General features: G+C 41.8%; 1 protein-coding gene across 2 annotated transcripts in view; it reads left to right on the forward strand.

Moving 5' to 3' along the window:
- Positions 1-24,180, forward strand: part of LOC127584964 (protein Hook homolog 3-like) — a 57,786-nt gene that overhangs the window by 22,552 nt on the left and 11,054 nt on the right. For both annotated transcript variants that reach the window (XM_052042041.1, XM_052042042.1), the window contains 10 exons: positions 2,757-2,920; positions 3,433-3,573; positions 5,086-5,287; positions 5,661-5,771; positions 7,422-7,509; positions 10,743-10,803; positions 11,324-11,464; positions 12,700-12,787; positions 19,352-19,386; positions 22,424-22,506. In XM_052042041.1, coding sequence (XP_051898001.1) covers positions 2,757-2,920; positions 3,433-3,573; positions 5,086-5,287; positions 5,661-5,771; positions 7,422-7,509; positions 10,743-10,803; positions 11,324-11,464; positions 12,700-12,787; positions 19,352-19,386; positions 22,424-22,506 — 1,114 coding nt within the window. The remainder of the gene's footprint in view (positions 1-2,756; positions 2,921-3,432; positions 3,574-5,085; positions 5,288-5,660; positions 5,772-7,421; positions 7,510-10,742; positions 10,804-11,323; positions 11,465-12,699; positions 12,788-19,351; positions 19,387-22,423; positions 22,507-24,180) is intronic.

A 24,180-nucleotide genomic window follows, 5' to 3' on the forward strand; every position in this document is an offset into this window, starting at 1 on the left:
GAAGGCCCTGTTTCTGCGCTGTACAACTCTGACACTGTCATCTTCTTGGTAAGATATGTTCCAGAAAGTTTCAAAGTTGCCCAGGTATACACAGGATAACACATTGTTTGAGAGAATTGTGTTTGAATTGTAAACACTTGTATTTTGCATACACCATTTCCATGTAAACTTATATTTAATGATTCACAACAATAATTTGTCCAATACATTTGCTTCATAAGGGCTAACGACTAAATGACAAAAAAAAATCTGAGATCCAGATGAAGGTAAGTTTTAAAAAGTAATTCTCTAAAAATAAATCTTAACAAATGTTAAAATAAATGTTAACAATGGCACTTTAAATCTATACCTGGCTGTACAATATATTAACCTACTAGGAATTAAAATACTGCATGTGCACACTTCATTAACAATGTCACTCTAGCCCTTGGCATGGCTTTTGTAATAGAGTTTATTTTTTTACAATTGCTGCAGGTTGTTAGGTTCTGCAAAAGCAAAAATAAAAGCTACAATGTGGAATCAGGTTGCTGCGACATCTCTTGTAGTATTGACGTATATAGAAATAAAGGATGTCCTGGGCCCACGTGCAATGGGAATATCCTATTTATCTGGATTGGTCGCTTCAGCGATGACCTGTGTGGAAGACTTGCATTTGGCCTTGGTTGCTACTCGAACCAAGCTGTTAATACTGGGCCAAATGAATTTTCTTTCTGCTCCTGACTCTTGCTGCAGTTGCATTCCACTGATGATACCAGATTTCAGACATCTGAAGGAGCCTTGATAGTGACCACTACCCAGCAGCACAGAGTCTGAAATAATGGAAACCGTTGGATGCACTGAGCAGCTCAGGCAGCACCTGTGGAAAGAAAAACATTTCGGGTTCAAGGACCCTTCAGTGAAACTAGGAACTTTAAAAACTAAGTTAATTTAAAGTTGAAAGGAGGTTGGTGTTGCAGAGTGTTAATGGAGTCTAACCTGTCCACAACAAACATCTCTGTACTGGGGTCACTAGAGGACCAGGTACCTCAGTCCTACATTTTTTTTCCCTCCTACCCTCCATCTCAAAGGTGTTTGTATCAAATTTTCCCACCTCTCCTGTTAAAATCAAATAACATTATTATAGCCCCATCACCTTGGAATGAAAGGTTCACCTGTTGGGACTGAGCTGAAAATCTCTTCACTCTAAGACTTTTGAACCTTTGTATTTCTCCACGTAGAGGACTGCTCAATTTCTGCATGTAAATTTTTGGTTATCCCTGGGATTTGGAGAATAAGGGGAGTGTGCAGGAAGGTGGAGCATTAACCATCTTGTTGAATCTGCTCAAAAGGGCTGAATAGTCTAAACCTCACATTTCATTAGGGTTCTAGCATTGTGGCCATTGAGCCTGGATCCCTCTAGTCCTTTCATAGAGTTATACAGCACGGAAATAGGCCCTTTGGCCCAGCTGGTCCATGCCGACCAAGATGCCCCATCCAAGCTAGTCCCATTTGCCAGCATTTAGCCAATAACCTTCTAACCTTTCCACTCCATGTGCCTGTCCGACTGTCTTTTAAAAGTTGTTATTGTACCTGCCTCAACCACTTCCTCTGGAAGCTCATTCCATATACCCTCTGTGTATGCTTTTTTTTAAAAAAAAGGTGCCCTCAATTTGCTATTAAATCTCTCCCCTCTCACCTTCAACATATGCCCTCTAGTTCTTGATTCCCCAACCCTGGGGAAAAAGACTGAGGGCATTCACCCTATCTGTGCCCCTCATGATTTCATTCACTTGTTAAAGATCACCTCTCAGTCTCCTACGCTCTCGGGACTCATCTTGATAAGCTGCTTATTGGTCTCTAAACCAGTGATTGAGGGAGCATGTTATAATGTGAATAATTCATGAGCAGAGCTTGGGAAATAAAGAGGAAAGTTGAGAAGGAAAATCCTCTGTGCAGAGGTGGTCTGGTTCTGATTCAGAACAGCAGCTGCAGAGAAGTCGATGTGCTAGCTCTTCCTTTCTCCTCAGCTGAAAAACATACAGAAGTTTGGCAAAATTGGCTTAAATTAGAGATTTGCATTAAGAAATCAGAGCACTGTCCTGCAGGAAACTATTTGTGGCTCGTTAAGATAACGTGCAGTCTTATTAAAGTTTAAAAGTCACAAAATTATTGTTGCACGGTCCTGTTGCTTCTCTTATTGTGCTATTGCTTATGATCATTTCATTTATTTAGTACATTACACGATTGTTACTGGACTAAGAGTTATACACCAAATGATATCTTGGGACAGAGGGAGGAGGGTAAGGGACAGGTGGCCTGAATGGTTGAATGAGTAACTACACTGAAATGCCTACAGCCATCTGGTGCTGCTCTGCTTGAAGGTGAACCTGAGGATGTGAGAGGGAATTGTCTGAAAATAGAGATTATTTTACCAATGATAAACACAATTTGAACTTTTATTTCATACCACAAAAACTCAATACAGATATAACTAATTTAGAAGCACCACTGTCTGTAATAGATGCAGATATTGAAATGGTACCTTAAGCGTTTGCATTCTATACATCAGGGCAAACCATCAGGACTCTTCATGCTTCATCCTGATTTTAAAATTTGGTATGAAGAAGATATTTTTACTCCTTCTCTAGGAGACAGTTACCATATTCCTTAAAGGAGCTGAGACCACTTTGGAAGAACATGTTGATCCCCAGTGGATTTTCCTTGCACTCTTCCTCATTCCATTCAATGCTTTGACTCTTGCAGCTTTTCTCCCATAGGTTGCAACTCTTCTGGAGGAAAAGAACAGCTTATTGGTGGAGAACAAAGTTCTGCGTGAACGGATGAGCCGGTCTGACTCCCTCGAGGATTCGACCAGTGTCACCAACAAAAAACTCCTGCTGCTGCAGAGCCAGCTGGAGTTGCTGCAAGAGGAGAACTATAGGTACTTCTCTCCTTTTTTAAAAAAACAGATTCTTGAGTGTTTTGAGTACATTTAGCCAAATTGCTTCCCTGATGCAGCTCTAGAGATTTGTCTTGCAGAGGGCACTATCCCTGCAGGCAAACTGAGGTGTTTGTATTTTAAAACCTTTAACATAAAGTCGAGAGCAATTTATCTTCAGATACCAGTGCTACATGCACTTGAATAAGTCGCTTGCTCCTGTGCCAGTTACCCATTCCAGACTTAAGTGGAATTGAATATATGGAGTATAACTGGAAGCCAAAATGCTCTTATGTAATTAGTGCTAACTACCTAGCTCCTAAGTACTTTCAAAGAGAAGTCCAAAAGTTGCCTGAATAGTACAACTAAAACTTAAATATGCCCATCTTTCATCTTCCAGTCCTTCTGTTGTTAGCACAGTCCAGATTGTTATTTGCAAAACGCAGGGATACAAAGAGACGGGCTTCACCCTGGCCTGATGGCAGAGTCCTCAAAGTCCTTCCTGTTTTGCCTAGATTGGAAGCAATCAAAGATGACTTCCGTATCCGGTGTGAGGAGATGGAAAAGGAGGTGCTTGAACTGCAGCACAGGAACGATGAGCTCACCAGTCTGGCTGAGGAATCCCAGTCTCTCAAAGATGAAATGGACATATTACGGTAAGGCGGAAGGCTGTGGGCTAGCTTAAATTGAATGGGAGCCCAAACTATCACAGCTGGCATTGGCAGACCATCCTGTTGATGCACTTTTATTTCTGTGCCTACCCTAGCCAATTCGTCAATTGGCTTTAGTTTCTTTATTTATCTATGCCATGAACCATTTGGGTGAGAGGGAGGAAATGTACATTTTACCACTACATCTGCCTTTTTAACCAGATACTGAGGAACGGATAACAGCACAGACATTGATATTTTATTCTCTTGTGTTGGTGCTTTGCAGACTTTGGGGTGACAGATGTTCACATCCAAGTCATTTATATAGATAACAAATAACAAGGGTCCCAACACCAAGCCCTGCAGCAGAAGTCGGGACCCTTGTTAATCATTACTTATATGAAAGACTTGGATGCGAATGCACAAGGCTTGATCACTATATTTGTGCGTGACATGGAATTAGGAGATGTTGTTGATAGGAAGAAGGTTATCATAGGGGGATCTTGATCAATTAGGGAATTGGGCCAAGGAATGGCAAAAGGATTTCAATACAGGTAAGTATGAGGTGATGCATTTGGGAAAGTCAAACCAGCGTAGGGCTTGTACCATGAATGGTAGGGCACAAGGGAGTGTAATGGAACACAGGGACCTAGGATTACAAGTGCATAGTTCGTTGAAAGTGGCGTCATAGGTAGACAGGGTGGTAAAGGTGTTTAGCACGCTGGCCTTTGTCAGTCAAGCCATTGTGTAAATGAACTGGGACATTATGTTGCAGTTGTATAAGTCATTGGTGAGGCTGCAGTTGGAGTGCTGTCTACAGTTTTAGTCACCCTGTTAAAGGAAAGATGGGGTTAAACTGGAAAGAGTGCAGAAAAGATTTGAGGATGTTGCCAGGACTAGAGGGCCTGAGTTATAGGAAGAGGTTGGCCAGGCGAGGTCTTTATTTCCTTGGAATGTAGGAGAATGAGGGGAACCTTGTAGAAGTGTTTAAAATTATGAGGCATAGATAAAGTGGATAGGAACAGTCTTTTCCCCAGGGTAGGGGAGTCCAAAACTAGGGGGCATAGATTTAGGGTGAGAGGAGAAAGATTTAAAAGGGACCTGAGGGGCAACTTTTTCCACACAGAGTGGTGAGTATATGGAACAAGCTGCCAGAGGAAGTGGTTGATGCAGGTACAACAGTATCATTTAAGAATCAGTTGAATAGATACGTGGAGGGGCGGGGCTTGGAGGGATATGGGCTGAATGCAGGAAATTGAGACTGATTGGGTGGGCATCATGGTCAGTGTGTACTGGTTGGGCTGAAGGGCCTGTATCCGTGCTGTATTGCTCTGACTCTATGTTAATGAACATAGTAGAGACCTTGAAGTAGAAGAAAGTTTTCATGATAAGTGGCACATGTTGCTATGTGTTGTCATGCTTCTGTGCTGGTAGTCCCAGCTTCTCCCTTGTTCTTGAAATTGTTGCTCTTGCAAACTTATCTCACCCTATTGAGGGCTTTTCTGCTGATATTCACAGGCATTCTTCAGACAAAGTAAGTAAGCTTGAGGCCACTGTGGAGTCCTATAAGAGGAAGCTGGAGGATTTAGGAGACCTACGTAGACAAGTCAAGCTCCTGGAGGAGAGGAACACTGTCTACATGCAGAAGACCTTCGACTTGGAGGAGGAGCTGAAAAAAGCAAATTCTGTACGCAGCCAGCTAGAGGTTTACAAGAGACAGGTAAACATTGTTATCTCCCTTAACAGGCTTTGGCACTCTGACCCTTTCCAATCCTACACTGTACTTTGGCCCACCAAACCCACCTCCCCAACTCTTCATTCCTCCCACCAGTGGGCTTAGACCCTTTGTATATGACAACCCCAGATCTACCCTTTCATCAACTGTCAGATGGTTATCCTGACTAAGATGTTCTAGTTGATATGTGGGTTCATCCCATGGGGAGCTGGTTGTGATTGTCTATCAGCATTTTACAGAAGAGCTCTTGAACCTGCTCAATACAATTGGGTTAGTGTTTTGTTAAATTGAAGTAATGTTCTGACTTTTATTCCCCCTGCTGCCACCACACCCCTCATACCCTCCTGTGGTGTTGAAGGTCCATGAGCTTCACAACAAGCACACAGAAGAGTCGATGAAAACAGAAAAGTGGCAGTTTGAGTTCAAGCACCTGCAGGAGAAGCATGATGCACTGCTGAAAGAGAAGGAGGTAAGCCCAGAGAGCTGGATCACAGGACAGAGGCAGCCCAGGTAGAACAGCACAGCATGCCAGTTAGCGCCTGAAAGAGGAAGGCTAGAGCTTAGTGTCAAAGGTGAACAGGGTCAGGAAGATGTGTTTTGGTGAGATTTGAACTGGTAAGGATCAAGTACATGAGATCTGAGTAAGCCTTGAGGCTGACAAATTGTTGAGGTCATCATCAGTGTGCCAATCGCTTTGTTCCCTCAGTTAGATGGAAGAGATTACAGGCCACCCCTGCGTTGCAGCTACTTGGGTAACAGAAATTCGCCCTTACAGAATTCACAAATCATTACCCAAAAATCTGAGATACAGAAGACAATTCACCCTCACGGAAGCTATGTGTGGGGAAAAGCTCATGTTCCCTGACCCATACATAGATGGCACTTTAAATCTATACCTGACTGTACAATATATTAACCTACTAGGAATTAAAATACTGCATGTGCACACCTGTAACCCCCACCTGTAACACAGAAGTCACCTGTACTGTATGATGGGAAGGGTAATGCATTGGTCACTGACCAGATTTACTTCAGCCCTATTTCAGTCCAGATTTTCTTTCTGTGCCTCTGCTAATTTGCCTGTTTGAATTTGCAGAGACAGCACTTTATAAAGATCCTGTCCCAATGGCAACTTTGGGTTTTGTCTTCATTGAAAACAAGTTGACAGAATGTCCATTCTCATTGCCAAACCTAGCGAGACCCAAGAAAGGTCAAAGTTGAGTTTATTGCATAAGTACAAGTCCATGTATGTACAGGTGCAATGAAAACTTACTTGCAGCAGCATCACAGGCAGATAACATCATATAAGCAGCATTCACGAGAAAAACATAAATTAAACACAATTTTTTTTACAAGAAGGAACACAATTAGATCCAAAAAAAAGTCCATTTTAGTGCAAAGTGGTCATAGTGTAGGTAAACTCTAGTGGTTAGGGTTGTGTCAGTTGGTTCAAGAACCAAATGGTTGAAGGGAAGTAGCTGTTCTTGAACCTGGTGGTGTGGGACTTCAGGTTTCTGTACCTCCTGCCCGATGGTAGCTGTGAGAAGATGGCGTGGCCTGGATGGTGCATTCCATTTTGCAACTTCATGAATGAGTTGCAAGGAAAAGAAACTTGGTGATTGAACTTTCTGAACTGCTTTTCTGCCAAATCACACTGGGTGCGGCTGCAACTGTGACATAAAGGGCAGTGTGGAGAGTTCCTCTTCTGGTGCTACACCTACACAGCTGTTGTCCATGTTGGAAAGTAAATGTAAATCTATAAACTGCAGAGGCTGGAAATCTGAAAATAAAGCAGAAAATGCTGGAAACATTCAGTGGGTCAGACAGCATCTGTGGAAAGACAAACACAGTTAACGTTTCAGGTCCAAGAACCTTTGTTAGAACTGGGAAAGGGAGAGAACAGGTTAGTTTTAAGTTGCAGAGAGGGTGTGGGGGGTGGCTAGGACAAAGGAAATCCCCCCTGATGGGGTGCTAGGGTTGCTGTGGTGATGATATGCAGCTGATGAAGGTTGACAGGTTATTGAGGGACGTTGGGGAGAGAATGTTAAATTATACATTTGACTTCACCATTGAACACCTGATTTGAAGAATTAAAGCTAAAATGGTTTTGTTGTTGCAGCGGTTAATAGTGGAACGCGACGGCCTCAGGGAGACCAATGAAGAGCTGAGATGTGCACAGACACAGCAGAAGTTCTTGAGCAAAGCTGGTAGGTTAATATTCCACATGCCCATTGCTGCCAGCTTCTCTTGTGCTGAAGGTTGGAATTTTGGCTGCTCCTTGGGACATGTGGTTAACCTGCAGAGTTGTGTGATAACATAAGAACATAGGAGCAGGAGTCGGCCATCTGGCCCGTCGAGCCTGCTCCGCCATTCAATAAGATCACGGCTGATCTGGCCATGGACTCAGATCCACCTACCTGCCTTTTCCCCAAAACCCTTAATTCCCCTACTATGCCAAAATCCAACTGTGCCTTAAATATATTTAATGAGGCAGCCTCTACTGCTTCCCTGAGCAGACAATTCCACAGATTTACTACTCTGGGAAAAGCAGTTTCTCCTCATCTCTGTCCTAAATCTATTCCCCTGAATCTTGAGGCCATGTCCCACAGTTCTAGTCTCACCTACCAGTGGAAACAACCTTCCTACCTCTATCTTATCTCTCCCTTTCATAATTTTATATGTTTCCATAAGATCCCCTCTCATTCTTCTGAATTCCAGCGAGTATAGTCCCAGGCGACTCGACCTTTCCTCATAGGCTAACCCCCTCATCTCCGGAATCAACCTGGTGAACCTCCTCTGCAAACCCAGTATATCTTTCCGCAAGTAAGGAGACCAGAACTGCATGCAGTACTCCAGGTGTGGCCTCACCAGTACCCTGTACAGTTGCGGCATAACCTCTCTGCTCTTAAATTCAATCCCTCCAGCAATGAAGGCCAACATTCCATTTGCCTTCTTGATAACCTGTTGCACCTGCAAACAACCTTCAGCGATTCATGCACAAGCACTCCCAAGTCTGTCTGCACAACAGCATACTGCAATCTTTCACCATTTATTCTATTTATCCTTCCAAAGTGGATGACCTCGCATTTACCAACATTGTACTCCATCTGCCAGACCCTTGCCCACTCACTTAACATATCTATATCTCTCTGAAGACTGTCCGCATCCTTTGCACAATTTGCTTTTCCACTCAATTTAGTGTCATCAGCAAACTTAGATACGCTACGCTTGGTCCCCTCTTCCAAATCGTTAATGTATGTCGTTAACAGTTGTGGACCCAGCACCGACCTCTATGGCACCCCACTCACCACTGATTGCCAACTGAAGAAACACCCATTTATCCCAACTCTCTGCCTTCTATTGGTTAGCCAATCCTCTATCCATGCTAATACATTACCCCAACTCCATGCATCTTTATCTTATGGATAAGTCTTTTATGTAGCACCTTATCGAACACCTTCTGGAAATCCAAGTATACAACATCCACCTGTTCCCCTCTATCCACTGCGCTCATTATATCCTCAAAGAGCTCCAGTAAGTTTGTCAAACAGGACTTGCCCTTCCTGAATCCACGCTGTGGCTGCCTGATGGAACCACTTCTATCTAGATGTCTCTCTGTTTCTTCCTTAATGATAGCTTCAAGCATTTTCCCGACTACAGACATTAAGTTAACTGGCCTATAGTTATCTGCCTTTTGCCTACATCTTTTTTTTAAACAGTGGCATAACATTTGCTGTCTTACAACCTGCCGGGACCTGCCCAGAGTCCAGAGAATTTTGGTAAATTATCACAAACGCCTCTACTGTAACTTCTGTCATTTCTTTCATCGCATCAGGACCAGGGGACTTGTCTACCTTTAGGCCCACTAGTTTGCTCATCACTACCCCTTTAGTGACAGTGATTGTATCGAGTTCCTCGCCTCCCATCGCATCCATAACATCTCTCTTTGGCATGTTAGACATGTCCGAGGCATGTTCCAGGCCTCGGCCATTTCCACTATGCAATATTAATCCCCCTCCTCATCTTCCAAGGGACCTACGTTCACTTTAGCCACCCTTTTCTGCTTTATATAATCATAAAACTTTACTATCTGTTTATGTTTTGTGCTAGTTTACTTTCGTAATCTATCTTCCCTTATTGTTTGCTTAATGGTTCTTTGTTACTTTTTAAAGTTATCCCAATCTTCCAGTTACCCACTACTTTTGGCAACTTCATATGCATGAGCTTCCAGCTTGATGCCTTCTTTTATTTCCTTAGTTTTGCTTAGTGGCAGGCACGGTAGTGTAGCGGTTAGCGTAACGCTATTACAGTGCCAGAGACCCAGGTTCAATTCTGGCTGTTGTCTTTAAGGAGTTTGTATGTTCTCCCCGTGTCTGCGTGGGTTTCCTCTGGGTGCTTGGTTTTCTCCCACATTCCAAAGATGTATGGCTTTGTTGACGCTGGAAGTGTGGCAACACTTGCAGGCTGTCCCCAGAACACTCAACATAAAAGATGCATTTCACTGTGCATTTCGATGTACATGTGATAAATAAAGATATCTTATCCAAAGCTGGCTCTCCCCACCTTTACTGTCCTTGCTTTTAACTGGAATATACTTTTGTTGAGCACTGTGAAAAATTTCTTTGAAAGTCTTTCACTGTCCCTTCCACTGCATTTGAGACTCTTGAGTACTTTAACTGCACTGGTTAAAGAAGCAGCGGCCAAGAAGAGTGTTGACTATGAGACCAACAAAGTAACAATAGTGTTGTCCAAACAGGCAGTAGGATAAAGATTACTTTGTTTTTACTCCTCTCCTGATATCTTGCACACTTCTGTTTCAAAAAAGGTTGAATTCAAGTTAAATAGAGGCTAATTCTCGGTGGGTGTGGAGGGTGGAAATGGATTGCTTCCAATCGTTATCACATCTAGTGTCTCCATTATCATGCTGCTGTTTGCCAGGACTTGTACAAATTGCCTGCTGCATTTCCTACAGCTGTGACTACACTTCAAAAGTACTTCACTGGTTTTAAAGCATTTTGAAACATCCCAAAATATATGTGAAAGGAGCCATGTAAATGTAATTATTCTCATCCTACAGCCACTGACTAGCTTTCATTCTATTTCTTGTACTGTTCCTTATATTTTTTTGTGTAACTGCTGCTTTTGGTGTAAAATTTATGATGCAGGAAATAGGGACAGAAAATAATTATTATAATCATCTTCCCAAGTCCTAACACTGTGCATATATCACCTGCATATTCTCCTTGCTTCAGGAAACAAGAATCCAATGTTCATTCTGTGCCACTAGGACCTTAAACTGTGTGTTGCTGCAGTGTCATGTCTGCTGGTGTAAGCTCTTAACCAGGACTGCACTTTGTAAATTGGGGAATGTGTGGACATAAAAATATAATATACATGCAGTGTATCTAAGTATTGCCCTGTGTTTTGTGTTCATTTGTAGCATCTGATGAAGATTTATCAGTGGGAAATCTTGCAGCGGAGATGGTTCCTGCAGAGCTCCAGTGAGTCATTATTTCAATGTATGCCTTTCTCTAATACCAAGACCCATGCTCACTCTCCCCTAAGGTTCCAAGTTCTTCAATGGGAAATAAAGTATTTTACATTTATTTTGTCTCAATCAAAAATTGAATATTCTTTAAATTGAATGCAGCTTGAGTTTATGTAAAAAAAAATTGACATAATGCAATGATAGTTTGTAAAATTCTGATTTAAAGGCGAAATGCAAATTTCAAAATATGTTATTTTGGAAAAATTGGAAATATGACTGGTAATATTTTCTGCAGGTTTGGTAGTCTTATTGTTCTCTTCCTTCGTCTCTGCAACCTCCCACCTTACCCATTTGTTAAGGAAAAGGTTCCTAAAACAGATTTCAAATCATTTTCATTGACTGTAAAACCTTTCAGAATATTGTCACTTTGCAGGAGCTCAAGCTACTAGACTCTTCACTCCTGAAAAGAGCAATGAGGTGCATGGTCTGGTTTGGATTGCCATGGCACTAACTTGTGTCAGTAATTCTTTCAGGGAAAAAGTTATACGGCTGCAGCATGAGAACAAGATGCTGCGTGTACAGCAGGAGGAGACTCGCAAGGATCGGTTGACAGAGTTCCAGAGCGTACTGGATGAGGCCAGCAGGCACACCCACAAACTGCAGAATGAAAACAGGTTAGACAGAGTTTTGCTGACGTTTGGGAAGAGAAGCTGCACCCAGTAAGACTTGGAGACTGAGTGGCTTCCCTGATCATGTGGTTGTGTATCCAAATAGATTGGAAAAATCAACTTTATAAATGTAGGCTTTTAACCAAGAATTTCCATTTATGGGATAGGATATGTAATAAAACATCATGTTTGTTCACACCCACATTAAGAATGATTTCCATTTCATGAAGATATTCTTTGGATAAGTAAACTTCCCTGCGACAATTAATATCATGAAAATCCCTTCGTGTTCTTGCCTTTTGTAAAATCTTTGCAATTTGAGGTTTACTTTTGAATGCAGAATAGAAGTGATTTTTACCACTTGGGAAATTCACTATTTTTTATTTGGGAGGGAAGGTAAAGGACTGAAAGAAATGAACATTGGAAGTCAGTCTGACATTACTCTCCAACCAAGTGGTGCTGAAATTAAGCAGTTTACTTTTCTATCTAAATTGGAGGCATCCCAAATACAATCCAGCCTCTTGGTAGGCACTCCAGAAAACATGGGAAGGCTATGTTCTCCTCTTACCTTCTGGGTTGTCCTGTTTGATATCTGTGGGCTATAAGAAAGCACCATAGTTGTACTGAAGAATAATCTGAAGTGGCATACCAAGAATCTTCCTGAGAGTCGGTGAATCGTCCGTGGTTCCAATATGCACACCACTGAAGATAAACTCTCAAATGCTCCTGGTTTGCAGCTAAGTGAAGCTGTTGATTGCTTGTTATATTAGTTCCTCACCAATGAATTCAGAATGGTAAAGGGTGATTAAATTGAGATAAAGTACATATGGTGCCCAGAGCAAGGGGTATGAATATTACAATTAGAGCAGGGCTGCCTGGGGATAATATCAGAAGCATTGCACATAAAGGTAGTGGCAATCTGCAGTTGTCTTCCCCAAAAAGTTACTGAGGCTTCAGTAAAATTTCAAAACTGATATTGTTTATTTTCTCACAGAACCAAGGCAGGTAAATAGAGTTGAAGCACAAGATCAGCTCTAACGCTGACAGAATGCACAAGAAGTTTGATGGGTTGAATGTCCTCTTCATGTTCTATGTGCCACAGTTCTTGTTTGCAGATTGCTCCAATTAATGTTGTTAGACTTGTGTTCCCTCATGAAGCAGGGGCGATAAAACCCACCAACATTTTAAATGTTTGTATGTTAAAGAATGTATTTTTAACCTTAGTGACCAATGTGTTCCAGGTTGAACCAGCAGCAAATCACTGAGTTACGGTCTCAAGTGGAACAGCTCCAGAGGGCTCTACAGGAACAGGGAAGCAAAGCCGAAGATGTGAGTACAAATGCTGGGTAACTGTCTAATGTGGTCTGCCCAGAGAAACAAATGGATCAGTGTGAACTTAATGATGGAAGTGAAGGTGCATACTCCTTGCATGAAATATTGGAGGAAACTTGAATTGTCAAAGTCCTTCTCCCTTTGCCTGTCCATCCGTCTGTCTGTCTTGCTCCCACCAATGATCTGCTCCCTGAACATTTGTTGGTCCCATGTCTTAAGTGGCATTCAGCCTAATGTAATTCCCGGGATGAAAATAATTTTAAATGCAGCCAAGATAATGAAGCAGTCAGATTTTCCTGCTGGTAATTGCAGCTGAGGTTGTGTTGTTGAATTGATTTATTGGTGACAAATGAGCAAATGTAGACAGGAAAAGAACTGGATTTTCCCCAGCCTGCTGTCCTTCGTGTCCTTGAACAAAAATTACTGAAAGAATCTCTGCAGATACAGCAAGGTAATTTGAGTGTAAAAATAGAAACAGTTTGCTCCAATTATGTAAGTCTCTGGTGAGACTGCACTTGGAATATTATGTACAGCACCCCTCTCCCTACATAAGGAAGGAAGGAAATACTTGCAATAGAGGAACTCAGTGAAAGTTCACAGATTGATCATTAGCAGTTTGGAAACAGAGACCCAGAGAGTTTTAAAAGCAGTGCAAGCTTGGCAGAGCTTACAAAGTATGATGTCAAAGTTCGGAGGTGAATTTGGCAGAAAGCAGTTAGATGATTGGTGGGTGGTTGGTGAGTATCTTCTATTGTCTAATTTCTGCTTCATAAGTCATTAGCTCTAAGGTTAAGGAGCAGCAGGGTAGCCTGGCTGAGTGGAACATGCATCCTATGCCATGTAGGAGGGCAGTGACCTAGACATGTGCAGCCAGCTGACCTACAGGTATTGGAGCTGGAGCCACTGTGGGAACGTTGGAGATAGGGAAAACTAGAGTGCACTGGGAAGAGGTAGTGTGCACGAGCATTAGATCGCACCAGCAAGTAGAGCAGAAAAAATGAAAACATAAAATTAAAGTTGTTTATCTGAATGTACACACATTCATAATAAGGTCAACGAGCTGATGACACAAATAAAGTCTAATGGCCAATTCAGAAACAGGGTTGTGATGTGACCAAGAGTAAGACTGAGTGTTCGGGGTATTTGACATTGCAGAAGGATAGGTAGAAAGGAAAAGGAGATGATGGAGCTCTGTTAATAAAGGATGAGATCACTGATATAATGACAAATGATACTGGCTCGGAAGCTCAAGATGTAGAATAGTTCAGATGGAGATAAAATCACTGGTGAGAACAACACTTCAAGAAATAACAAGGGCTTGAAAGGAAGATACTGCTATAACCCTGGGTGAAGTTAATCATATCAATTGGAGGAATCAAGTTGGCAAGGGTAGTTTTGAGGCCAGGTCCATAGTGTATTCAGATGATTTCTTGAAGCAATACATTCAGGATCCAACTGGGGAGCAGACTATTTTAAATCTGGTATTATATAATGAGACAGGATTAATGAATCTCATTGGTAAAGGATCCCTTAGGAAGGCATGAACATACTGTAGGACAATCTCAAATTCAGTTTGAGGTAAGAAACTTGGGCCAAAATCTAATGTCCTACATTTAAGTAAAGGCAACTACAACAGCATGAGGATAAAGTTGGCAAAAGTGGACAGGGAAAATAGATTAAAGCACAAAATTGTAGATTGTCAATAACAGACGTTCAAGGAGATATTTCATAGATCTCAGTAAAGGTGAGAGGTCCTGAGAGAAGGCTGCACCGTCGGTGGCTCACTAGGGAAGTTAACAATGGTATTAGATTGAAAGAGAAGTTGGGCCAGAGATCTGGGAAACATTTTGGAAATCAGCAAAGGATGACCAAAATAAATATTTTTTAAAAAGAATGAGAATAAATTAGCAAATTATATCTAAAAACAGACAGTAAGAACTTCAAGTTTATAAAAAGGCAGCAAGTGGCTAAAGTAAACATTGGTCTTTGGATAATGAGGTGGGAATTAATAGTCAGAAATAGAGAAATGGCAGAGATTCTAAGTTATTATCTTGGATCAGTCATGTTAGAAGACACTAAAAATCTCAGTAATAATAGATAATTAGGGGCTATCGGAAAGGAGGAACTTAAAACTATCTTTCACAAGCAAAAACTACTTGGCAAACTAGTGGGCTACAGACCAACAAAGCCTCAGGTCTTAAAGGAGGTGGCTGCAAAGAGGGCGGATGTGTTGGTGTAATCTACTAAAGTTCTCTGGATTCTACAGAGACTTCAAAGGATTGGAAAACCCGAAATGTAATATAGCTATTCAAGAAAGGAGGGAGAGGGAAGGCAGGAAAATGTTGACCAGTTAGCCTAACATCTGTCATTAAGAAATCCACTATTAAGAAGGTAATAGTGTGGCATCTAGAAAGTCATAAAACAATCAAGCAGGGTCAACGTGTTTCATTAAAGGGAAATCGTGTTTGACAGATCTGCTAAGCTCCTCAAGGATGTAACAAACAGGGTGGATAAAGGGGAACCAGTAGATGTAGTGTATTTTGGATGAAGATGAGAAAATATTCCTTCTCTTGGAGGGTAGAAAATGTCTGCAATTGTCTTCCCCACAGAACTGTGGAGGCAGAGTCAATGAATATATTCAAGGCAGAGACTAACAGATATTTAAACCCTGAGGAATTTGAGGTGTATTGGGAGCAAGTGGGAAATGGTATAGAGGACAGGATTAGATCAGCCCTGATCAGTGAACAGTGAAGCTGGCTGGCCCATTCCAGCCTTTGTTTCTTGTGTTGCTACGATGGCAAGTTTGCTGTGTGAGAAGAGATGAAGCAAACTGGGCCTTTCCTCTTTTGAGTTTAGAGAAATGAGAGGTGATCTCATTGTAAGCATCTTGTGTGTTTCAGAAGTTGACAGGTTGGAAGCAGAGTTGGTTTCTCCAGCTGGGTGTCTAGAACCAAGGATCACAATCTTAAAGTGAGATGTCTATGTGGCTGTTGAGGACAGTGATGTGAAGAACTGTCCTTATCCAGTAGGTGGAATTTTCTACCAAAGAGGCCTTTAGAGCCTCAGTTGCTCTGTATTTTGAAATCAAGTGATATTAAGAGAATGGAGGGATCTGAGGTTAATGCAGGAGAGTGGTAGAGGAGCAAAGGATCAGCCATCATCTGATTGGATGGCAGAACAAGTCAAGGTGTTGAATGGCCTACCCTGATTCTACTACTTGCGCTCTTCTCCATTTTAAAGAACTGAATATTTAGTAACAACACCACTGCAGCCAGTGAGTTGGAGGAGGGGTGGAGTGTGCGACTCACAGCAAACGGTCTGTTGTACTGCAAAGAGAGTCAGTTTAGAAAGGGCCTATTTACAGAGCAGAAAAAAAATAATCAGATTTATTATTACTGACTTGTATGACCTGAAATTTGTTTTGCGGCAACACTACAGCATGAAAGCATATAAGTACTATAAATTACAAAAATAAATAAATAGTGTAAGGAAGGAAGAAGAAAAGTAGAAATTACCGCAACTCCTCCCAGTAAAAGTGGAGTATATTCCCTAGAAAAATGCAATGACTGGAGGATACGTCAATAAATTGTCCATTATATTAATGTCAGTTGCTTACAGCAGTCTGGTCATCGGGTTTGGTCAGCAGAGTAAGTATCCACTCCCCATCGCGTTGTCTGGCAATGGCATTGTCACCGTATGCAGATTTTGAAGAAAGATCGGGTTAAGTTGAATAGAACCTGAATTACTTGTGCAATCAGGTATGGAAAGAAACTTGAAAATGCAGCTATACGTGTAGCTTTTATGCCAATGTAACTTCACTGGGCAGCAATGTCATACTTTGAAAGCTGCTACTTTGTTGATGAGGGAAGGTTAAATGTAAAATGTGACACTGAGTAAAGTGGATTAATTTTGGTTGATAAATGTCTAATGTGTTTCTTTCTCTTCCCTTTTGTGTGTTCTCACCTACAATAGGCCATTGTAAGTATATCAGCAGTTAGAAATTCATCCAAAATGAGCGCACAGAAAAAACACAAATCAATTGAAAAGTTGCACAGGCTGTTGGCCCAGGGCACCACTTAAAATTGCTACATATTTTAACTTGCTGCTGTGAAATCACATTTAATTTGTCCTTTGCCTATTTAAAAGATATCACAATGAAGTGCTTCCCTTTACTTTTTTGGTTTGGATATCCTTCAACCCTTTGTAGAGTGTCGTTTTCTCCATCAAAGAATATAGAACCTTGATAATCTGGGTTCTGCAGATAACCGTATAACGCTACAGAGCCACTAAGCTCCTGTACCAGTTCACTTTATGTCAAAGAGGGAAGTGTTTCTAGAACACATTATAAATTGCCCATCTTGTATACCATCTTTTCCACTCTTAACATGGCTCCTTCCCAGGATCTTAAAATCAAAGAATTTTCCACCTTCTCCAATCTCTCTCCTTTTAATCTGCGGGCTTTTAAACCCCTGGTTTGATATTACTGGGACTGACCAAATGGTCTTTTCCAGTATTGTGCATTCTTTTGTCCCCTATGGTAAACAGTGAAAGCCATAGTGTTCAATAAAAAATGGCTATCATAATGGAGTTAAGACCATCAAACACAAAGCAACCATTATTTTATTTAACAAAAAACAGTCAACTAATATTCATGGTTGTAGACCTTGTTTGAATTAATTGAAAGTGTATGGAGAATGGTTCTGGAAGTACAAACCTGGCACTTTTCAAAGGGTTGAAGCCAACGATTCCATTCACTCCTTGTTAATAGACATGTGAGATAGTCACCAACCTTTCACTGGGCCTATTGAGATCTTGTTCACATATTTGGAGTATCTAATGGACTGTTGTGGACATAACATTAAAAGAGGATGGAACAAAGTTATTTCTTCAGATCACTTGGAGCAGTGAATCCTCTGATCTGTTTTGTAGAGGAAGCATTAGGAACTAGGATGTCAGGGTGCCTTGAATTTGGGACTTTTGAAAAATTTATATCTAGGTAAACAGAGTTAGAAAAATTTTATGGCACCCAATTAGCAATCAGGTTGAAGGTTCAAGTTGATTATAGAGTGGGCATAGTAAAATGGTTAAACAGGATTTTTGATGTAGAGCTAGGAATGAGTTAATAAGGTATTTGACAATATCTCTACTTCCCATTGGGGCAGAAAGAACTTGCATTTACATAGCACCTTGCTTGACATCAGAATACCCCAAGGTACTTTACAGCCAGATAAGCATGTTTAAAGCTCTATCATGTTATAACTCAGGAAGGTATTTTACATTGAATTCACTTGAATCTATTACAAAACAATTCTGGCCTTTCTGAGCATATTGATAATCAAGGAACCAGCTAGGGGACAGTCTATTTTGGATGTAGTATTGTGTAATGAGAAAGGGTTAATAATATTGTAGTTTTAGGAAAGAATGATCATAAATATTTAATTATACACAATTTATATAAAGATTGAAAGTGAATTAGTTTGAACTGAAATCAGTGTCTCAAGAAAAATTAATATATAAACTGCAACAAACATTGGTTCTCATCTTCCATAATTCCAAATAATCTAGAATGGTTTCCACAGACTGGAAAATAGCAAATTTAATCCCACTGCTTAAGAAAAGAAAGAAAGAGAAAACCAGGGACTACAGACAAGTTGGTCAGTGGTAAGGAACACGTTGGAATCTGTTAAGTGGTAACGGTCTTTAATAACAATGGGATTGGGCAAAGTCATCGTGGACTTGTGAAGGTGAAATGGTGTTTGACAAATCTGATGGAGATTTATAGAGCTGTATCTAGCAGAGGGGGTGAGGAGCAACTGATAGATGTAACATGCCCAAGATGCTGGAGGAACTCAGCAGGTCGGGCAGCGTCTATGGAGAGAAATCAACAGTCGATGTTTCAGGTCGAGATCCTTCATCAGGACTGGAAAGGAAGAGGGCAGAAGCCAGAATAAGAAAGTCATGGGAGGGGGAGGAGTACATGCAGGCAGGGGATAGGTGAGGGGGGAAGGTAGGAGGGTGGGGGAGGGAGGAGATGTAATAAGCTGAGAAGTGATAGGTAGAAGAGTCAAAGGGCTGAAGAAAGATGGCATGGCATTAAATTTGAACATCAAAGGCTTGTAATTCATGGAAGAAATGTTATAAAGTGAGAGCCAGCAAAGGTTGTGTAGAAGTCTGATTTTGAGACTATGGGAAATGAAGGATTTGGTCACGGGGTAATGTTTCTTTCTATTCCTTGTTGAGTTATGTCCACTACAGAAAACCAGTTGTAACTGCCATCCCACTGGCACAAAAGGGAATTGAATGGGTCTTGATTCAGATTTAAGTCTCTGTTCGAATGGACACAGAGCTCAATGGCCAAGTGAAGGACTTGAGATTTGGGGTCAGATTATCACCTGTGAAGCTTCGCTGTATTTGGGTTATGCTGCTTTTCCTAGATGTGATTAACTTTTGCAAGTGTGAAATATTTCGATGGAACTTTGATTAACAGAACAGTTGTGTTTTCCTTTTGTAGTCTTTACTCAACCTTACCTTCCTTCTCCTCCCCTTTGTTCTTCCTTGCAGTCTAATTTGCTGAAACGGAAACTGGATGAACACTTGTAAGTACAAAAGAAATCTCTTTCACACGTGTGGCCTTGCACTTATAGATAATCAAATTTGAAAACAAATATTTCTGCTAAACTATCGTCACCAGTGTCCTTCAATTAAAACCATGGCAACAAAGGTTTTGTATCTTAGAGTCATACAGTAATACAGCACAGAAACCGGCCCTTCTGCCCAACTGGTCCATGCCAATCACAGCATCCTCCCTGCTAGTCTCAGTTGCCTGCGTTCGGCCCATAACCCTGCAAGCCCCTCCTCTCCATGTACCTCTCCAAATGCCCTTTAAGTGTTGCAATTGTACCCACCTCGACCACTTCCTCTGGCAGCTCATTCACCACCCTCTGTGCAAAGAAGTTGCCTCTCGGGTCTCTTTTAAATCTCTCCCCTCTTATCTTGTATCTGTGCCCTCTAGTTATGGGTGATGATTGAAGGGGAAAAGACTGACCATCCACCTTATCCATACCCCTCATAATTTTATAAACTTTTTGAGGTCACCCCTCATTCTCCTACGCTCCAAGGAATAAAGATCCAGCGTGGCCAACCTCTCCCTATAACTCAGGCCCTCTAGTCCAGGCAACATCCTTGTAAATCTCTTCTGCACCCTCTCCAGCTTGACAACGTCTTTCCTATAACAGTGTGACCAAAACTGTGCACAGTACTTCAAGTGCAGCCTCACCAGTGTCTCGTATAACTGCAACGTGATGTCCCTGCTCTTAAATTCAGTGCCCTGACTGATGAAGACCAGCGAGCTAAACGCCGCCTTCACCACCCTGTCTACTTGCACGGCTGCTTTCAGTGAACTGTGCACTCGTACTCCCAGGTCCCTCTGTTCCACAATGCTTGTCAGTGCCCTGCCATTCACTGTACAAGTCCTACCCTGGTTTGACTGTCCAAAATGCATCACCTCACACTTATCTAAGTTGAAATCCATTTGCCATTCCTCAGCCCATCTCCCTAACTGACCAAGATCTCTCTGCAATTCATTGCGACCTGCTTCACTATCAACAAGACCCCCTAATTTAGTATCATCAGCATACTTGCTAATTGTGCCGTGTACATTCATATCCAAATCATTTACATACATAATAGCAGAAGTCCCAATACTGACCCCTGGGACACCCCACTAGTCACAGGCTTCCAGTTGGAGAATCGACCTTCAATCATCACCCTCTGCTTCCTATCACTGAGCCAATTCTGAATCCACCTCACTAACTCCCCCTGAATCCCATGCGACCTAATCTTCCAGATCAGCCTGCCATGCAGGACCTTGTCAAAGGCCTTACTAAAGTCCATATAGACAACGTACACTGCCCTACCTTCATCTATCCCTTAGTTACCTCTTCAAAAAAACTCAAAGATTCATCAGGCATGACCTCCCACAAAACCATGCTGACTGTCCCTGATCAGGCCTTGACTATCCAAGTATTTACAAGCACGTTGCCCCTGATGCCCTGTAGATGATCCTCTGCCACTTGGAAACTGCTTTGTAAGCATTGATAATGACATACCACAACACTTCGCTGTGTTGTTTCAGTTGTGATGAATATTTGGAAAGCTTTTTGAAGGAAGAATGGGTTCATTAAGATCAACAGAAGTCTTGTTTGTAGTTGCCTAAACAGATTTCAGTATTTAACCCCCCCACCAACACTGGCAAAAGTGGGGCACAACCTGTGGTATAATTGAGAACTGGTCCACCTACTCCATAGATAGAAACATCTAAGCATGTGTGGTGTTTGTAAAGAGATTAGGCTGTCTAGACTGTGGTAATTTCTTCCCACCGACGTTCTTCCAGATAGTTACATCTGTGGGTTTTAGTTTGGTTCTCCTCTGAATCCTGGCCGTTCTTCACCAAAATCACCAGCGAGCACCTTGATCAACAGGGTTTGCTGGTCTCCCCCTCCCTTGAAAAGATTTGAAGCATATTATGTAGCATGTTTTCATACAGGGATTTTGTACAGTTCAAGGAGAATATTGCATAACTCGTGTTAACTTTCTCTTATTACATTGAGGAATGAGTGGTTTTGGGCTGGGCAGAAGCTTTCACTGCATCATCACTGCCCTAGGCCAATAAATCAGCAGAATGGGAAGGTACAGGAAGGTGCTGAAGAGTTATTGTTCTCTGCTTGTTGCCCATGTCGAGCTTTGTCTTGTGTTGGTTTCTCTACATATTTGCACCACCAATATTCCATAGAACTTTATTTAAATCTCCCTGCTGTGAAAATTTAATTGTACAGGGAACCAGGCAGTTTAATTTTGGTAAAGCATACTAGTTCCTGTTCATCAGATGTGGATACTAGACACAGTCATACAGCACAGAAACAGGCCCTTCAGCCCACTGAGTCCACACTGACAATCAAGTGCCCATCCCATTTACACTGTTCCATTTTATTCTCCTTATATTCCCATTAACTCCCCCTCCCCCCAAAAATTCTACCACGCACCTACACACTGGGACCAATTGACCTACTGACTCACACATCTATGGAACGTGGGAGGAAACCGGAGCACCCGGAGGAAACCCACGTGGTCCTGGGGCAAACATGCAAACTCCACACAGACAGCACCGGAAGTCAGGATCGAACCCAGGTCGCTGGGCTGCGAGGCGGCAGCTGCACTGTGCTGCCCAATACAATGCAGCGGACAAAGAATGCTCTAGAGAAACAACTAAGCTGCTGACTTCCACAGTCAGACCAGTTTTTCTGATGCAAGTTCACCAGCCAGGGTCCAGAATCCAGTTTATTATCACTGACACATGTTGTGAAATTTGTTGTTTTGTGACTTTACCAAGACAGCGAAGTATCGTCGTGAAAGTGTTTATCCTTCCCATGCTAATTCCTGTACGAGGGAAGTTGTGCTGTTTATACAGCTGAGAATATAAACTTCCGCCTCCTGATGTGAAATCATTGGCTGATCTGGTGAACAGTCAACTCGTGCTGATGAGTATCTTGATAAAATTAACGTTCCTATTTTCCCCAACTGGTAAAGAAAATTGTTACCCCCCCCCCCATATTAAGTTCTTCCACATTGTTACAGAGAGAAGCTGCATGAAGCCCACACTGAGCTACAGAAAAAAAGAGAATACATTGATGACCTCGAACCCACAGTGGACAGCTACAGTAAGTGGTAGGACCTACTCATCACTTGTACTTGTAAAATCCCTTGGTACAACAAGACAACTTAATGCAACCACACTGTTATTTTTGGACTTTATTGACTGTTAAGTGGTGCAATGCAAGAACCATTTTGCACAAACAGTGACAGAACTGAGATAGATGGGTGAGTAGTTAATCAGTTTTGTTTTGGAACTGTTAATTGAGGAGCGTTGATGGCAGGACGTGGAGGGGAGATCCCACATTGAGGAGCGTTGATGGCAGGATGTGGAGGGGAGATCCCACATTGAGGAGCGTTGATGGCAGGACATAGAGATATCCAATTCCTCTTCAAGTGGTGCAGTGGTTACTTTGGAAACCTGGTTTGTATCACTCTCAAAAGGCAGTATTAGACTGAAGATAATAACCAGCTTGAGTCATGGACTTTGGCTGTTGCTCTCAAGTAAACCAGTTCTGTAGGTGCCTTTTGGAGGGTAAGAAATGAAAGGAAACCAGGAAGGGATTGGCAACAAATGACGTATTTGCCATGATGACCACATCCCGTGAATGAATTGAATAAAGACGTTTCTCCTGAGCCCAAAACTCCCTTTTGTAATCTTTTTTCCCTACTCTTTCATCACAAAAAGTTCAGAGGCAAAGTGAAAAGGGAAATAAGGGAAGTAAAGAGGGAGCATGAGAAATGATATAAAAGGGAATCTGAAAATATGCTGCAGGCATGTGAATAGGAAAAGGGTGTAAGAGGCGGGGAGGGGTCAATAGGAGATCAAGGTAGAGAGCGTAACAAGTGAGTACTTTGCATCGGTCTTTACCAAGAAGGATGATGGTGTGGGAGTCACGACAAATGAACAAGTGGTTGAGATTCAGAGCAGCCTAAAAATTGATAAAGTGGAGGTACTAGAAAAAGTGATCTGCAATAATGTAGATCCCTGGTCCTGGTGTGATACGGAGGGAAGTCGGGAGAAATTATAGATGCCCTTACCATAATCTTCCAAATATTGAGCAATGCCTGACAACTGAAAATTGTACATGTTACGCTCTTGTTCAAAAAAAGCACGTGGATAAATGCAGTAACGACAGAGCAGTCAGTTTAACCCAAGTCTTGGATAATGTTCCAGAAACAATAATCGGAGATGATTGCACCATGGACATCTGTAGATGGATTAGAGAAGGTCAGTGTGGATTTGTTAATGGCAATTCGTGTGTGTCTAACTTGATAAGAGTGTTTTTGAAGTAACTGAAAGGTGTGATCAGGGGAATGGGTTTGATGACAATTGGTGAGCTGTCTTGTAATAGCTTTGTCATCAAGACTGAACAGGCTTTGGCAGTGTGGATAAACTGTAAATCCAGCTCCCTTGGTACCAAACTGGCAGATTTTCTGAACTATTGGACGTTGTTATTAATACTCCAACAAATTTTTAATTTAACTTTTTGTTAGATATTATGAAGTAATATAATAAATTTGCAGTTGAATGGCAGCAAGTTTAAAGGGACTGAGCTCCGGTGAGTTCAAAGGAACACGGGAGATGGAACCAACTAAGCCAGAAACCAAACCCATTGGGACCTCCAGGAAGTTGTACAGCAGATTATTGGAGTTTTACTGTAACAGGAGACAGGAGTAGGTGGTTGTTTTTTTTGCACAAGTTGAGAAATAGCGGGCTGGATGCTGGGCTTCATAGATAG

The sequence above is a fragment of the Pristis pectinata genome, chromosome 31 (assembly GCF_009764475.1).
Source record: "Pristis pectinata isolate sPriPec2 chromosome 31, sPriPec2.1.pri, whole genome shotgun sequence".
Taxonomy (NCBI): domain Eukaryota; kingdom Metazoa; phylum Chordata; class Chondrichthyes; order Rhinopristiformes; family Pristidae; genus Pristis; species Pristis pectinata.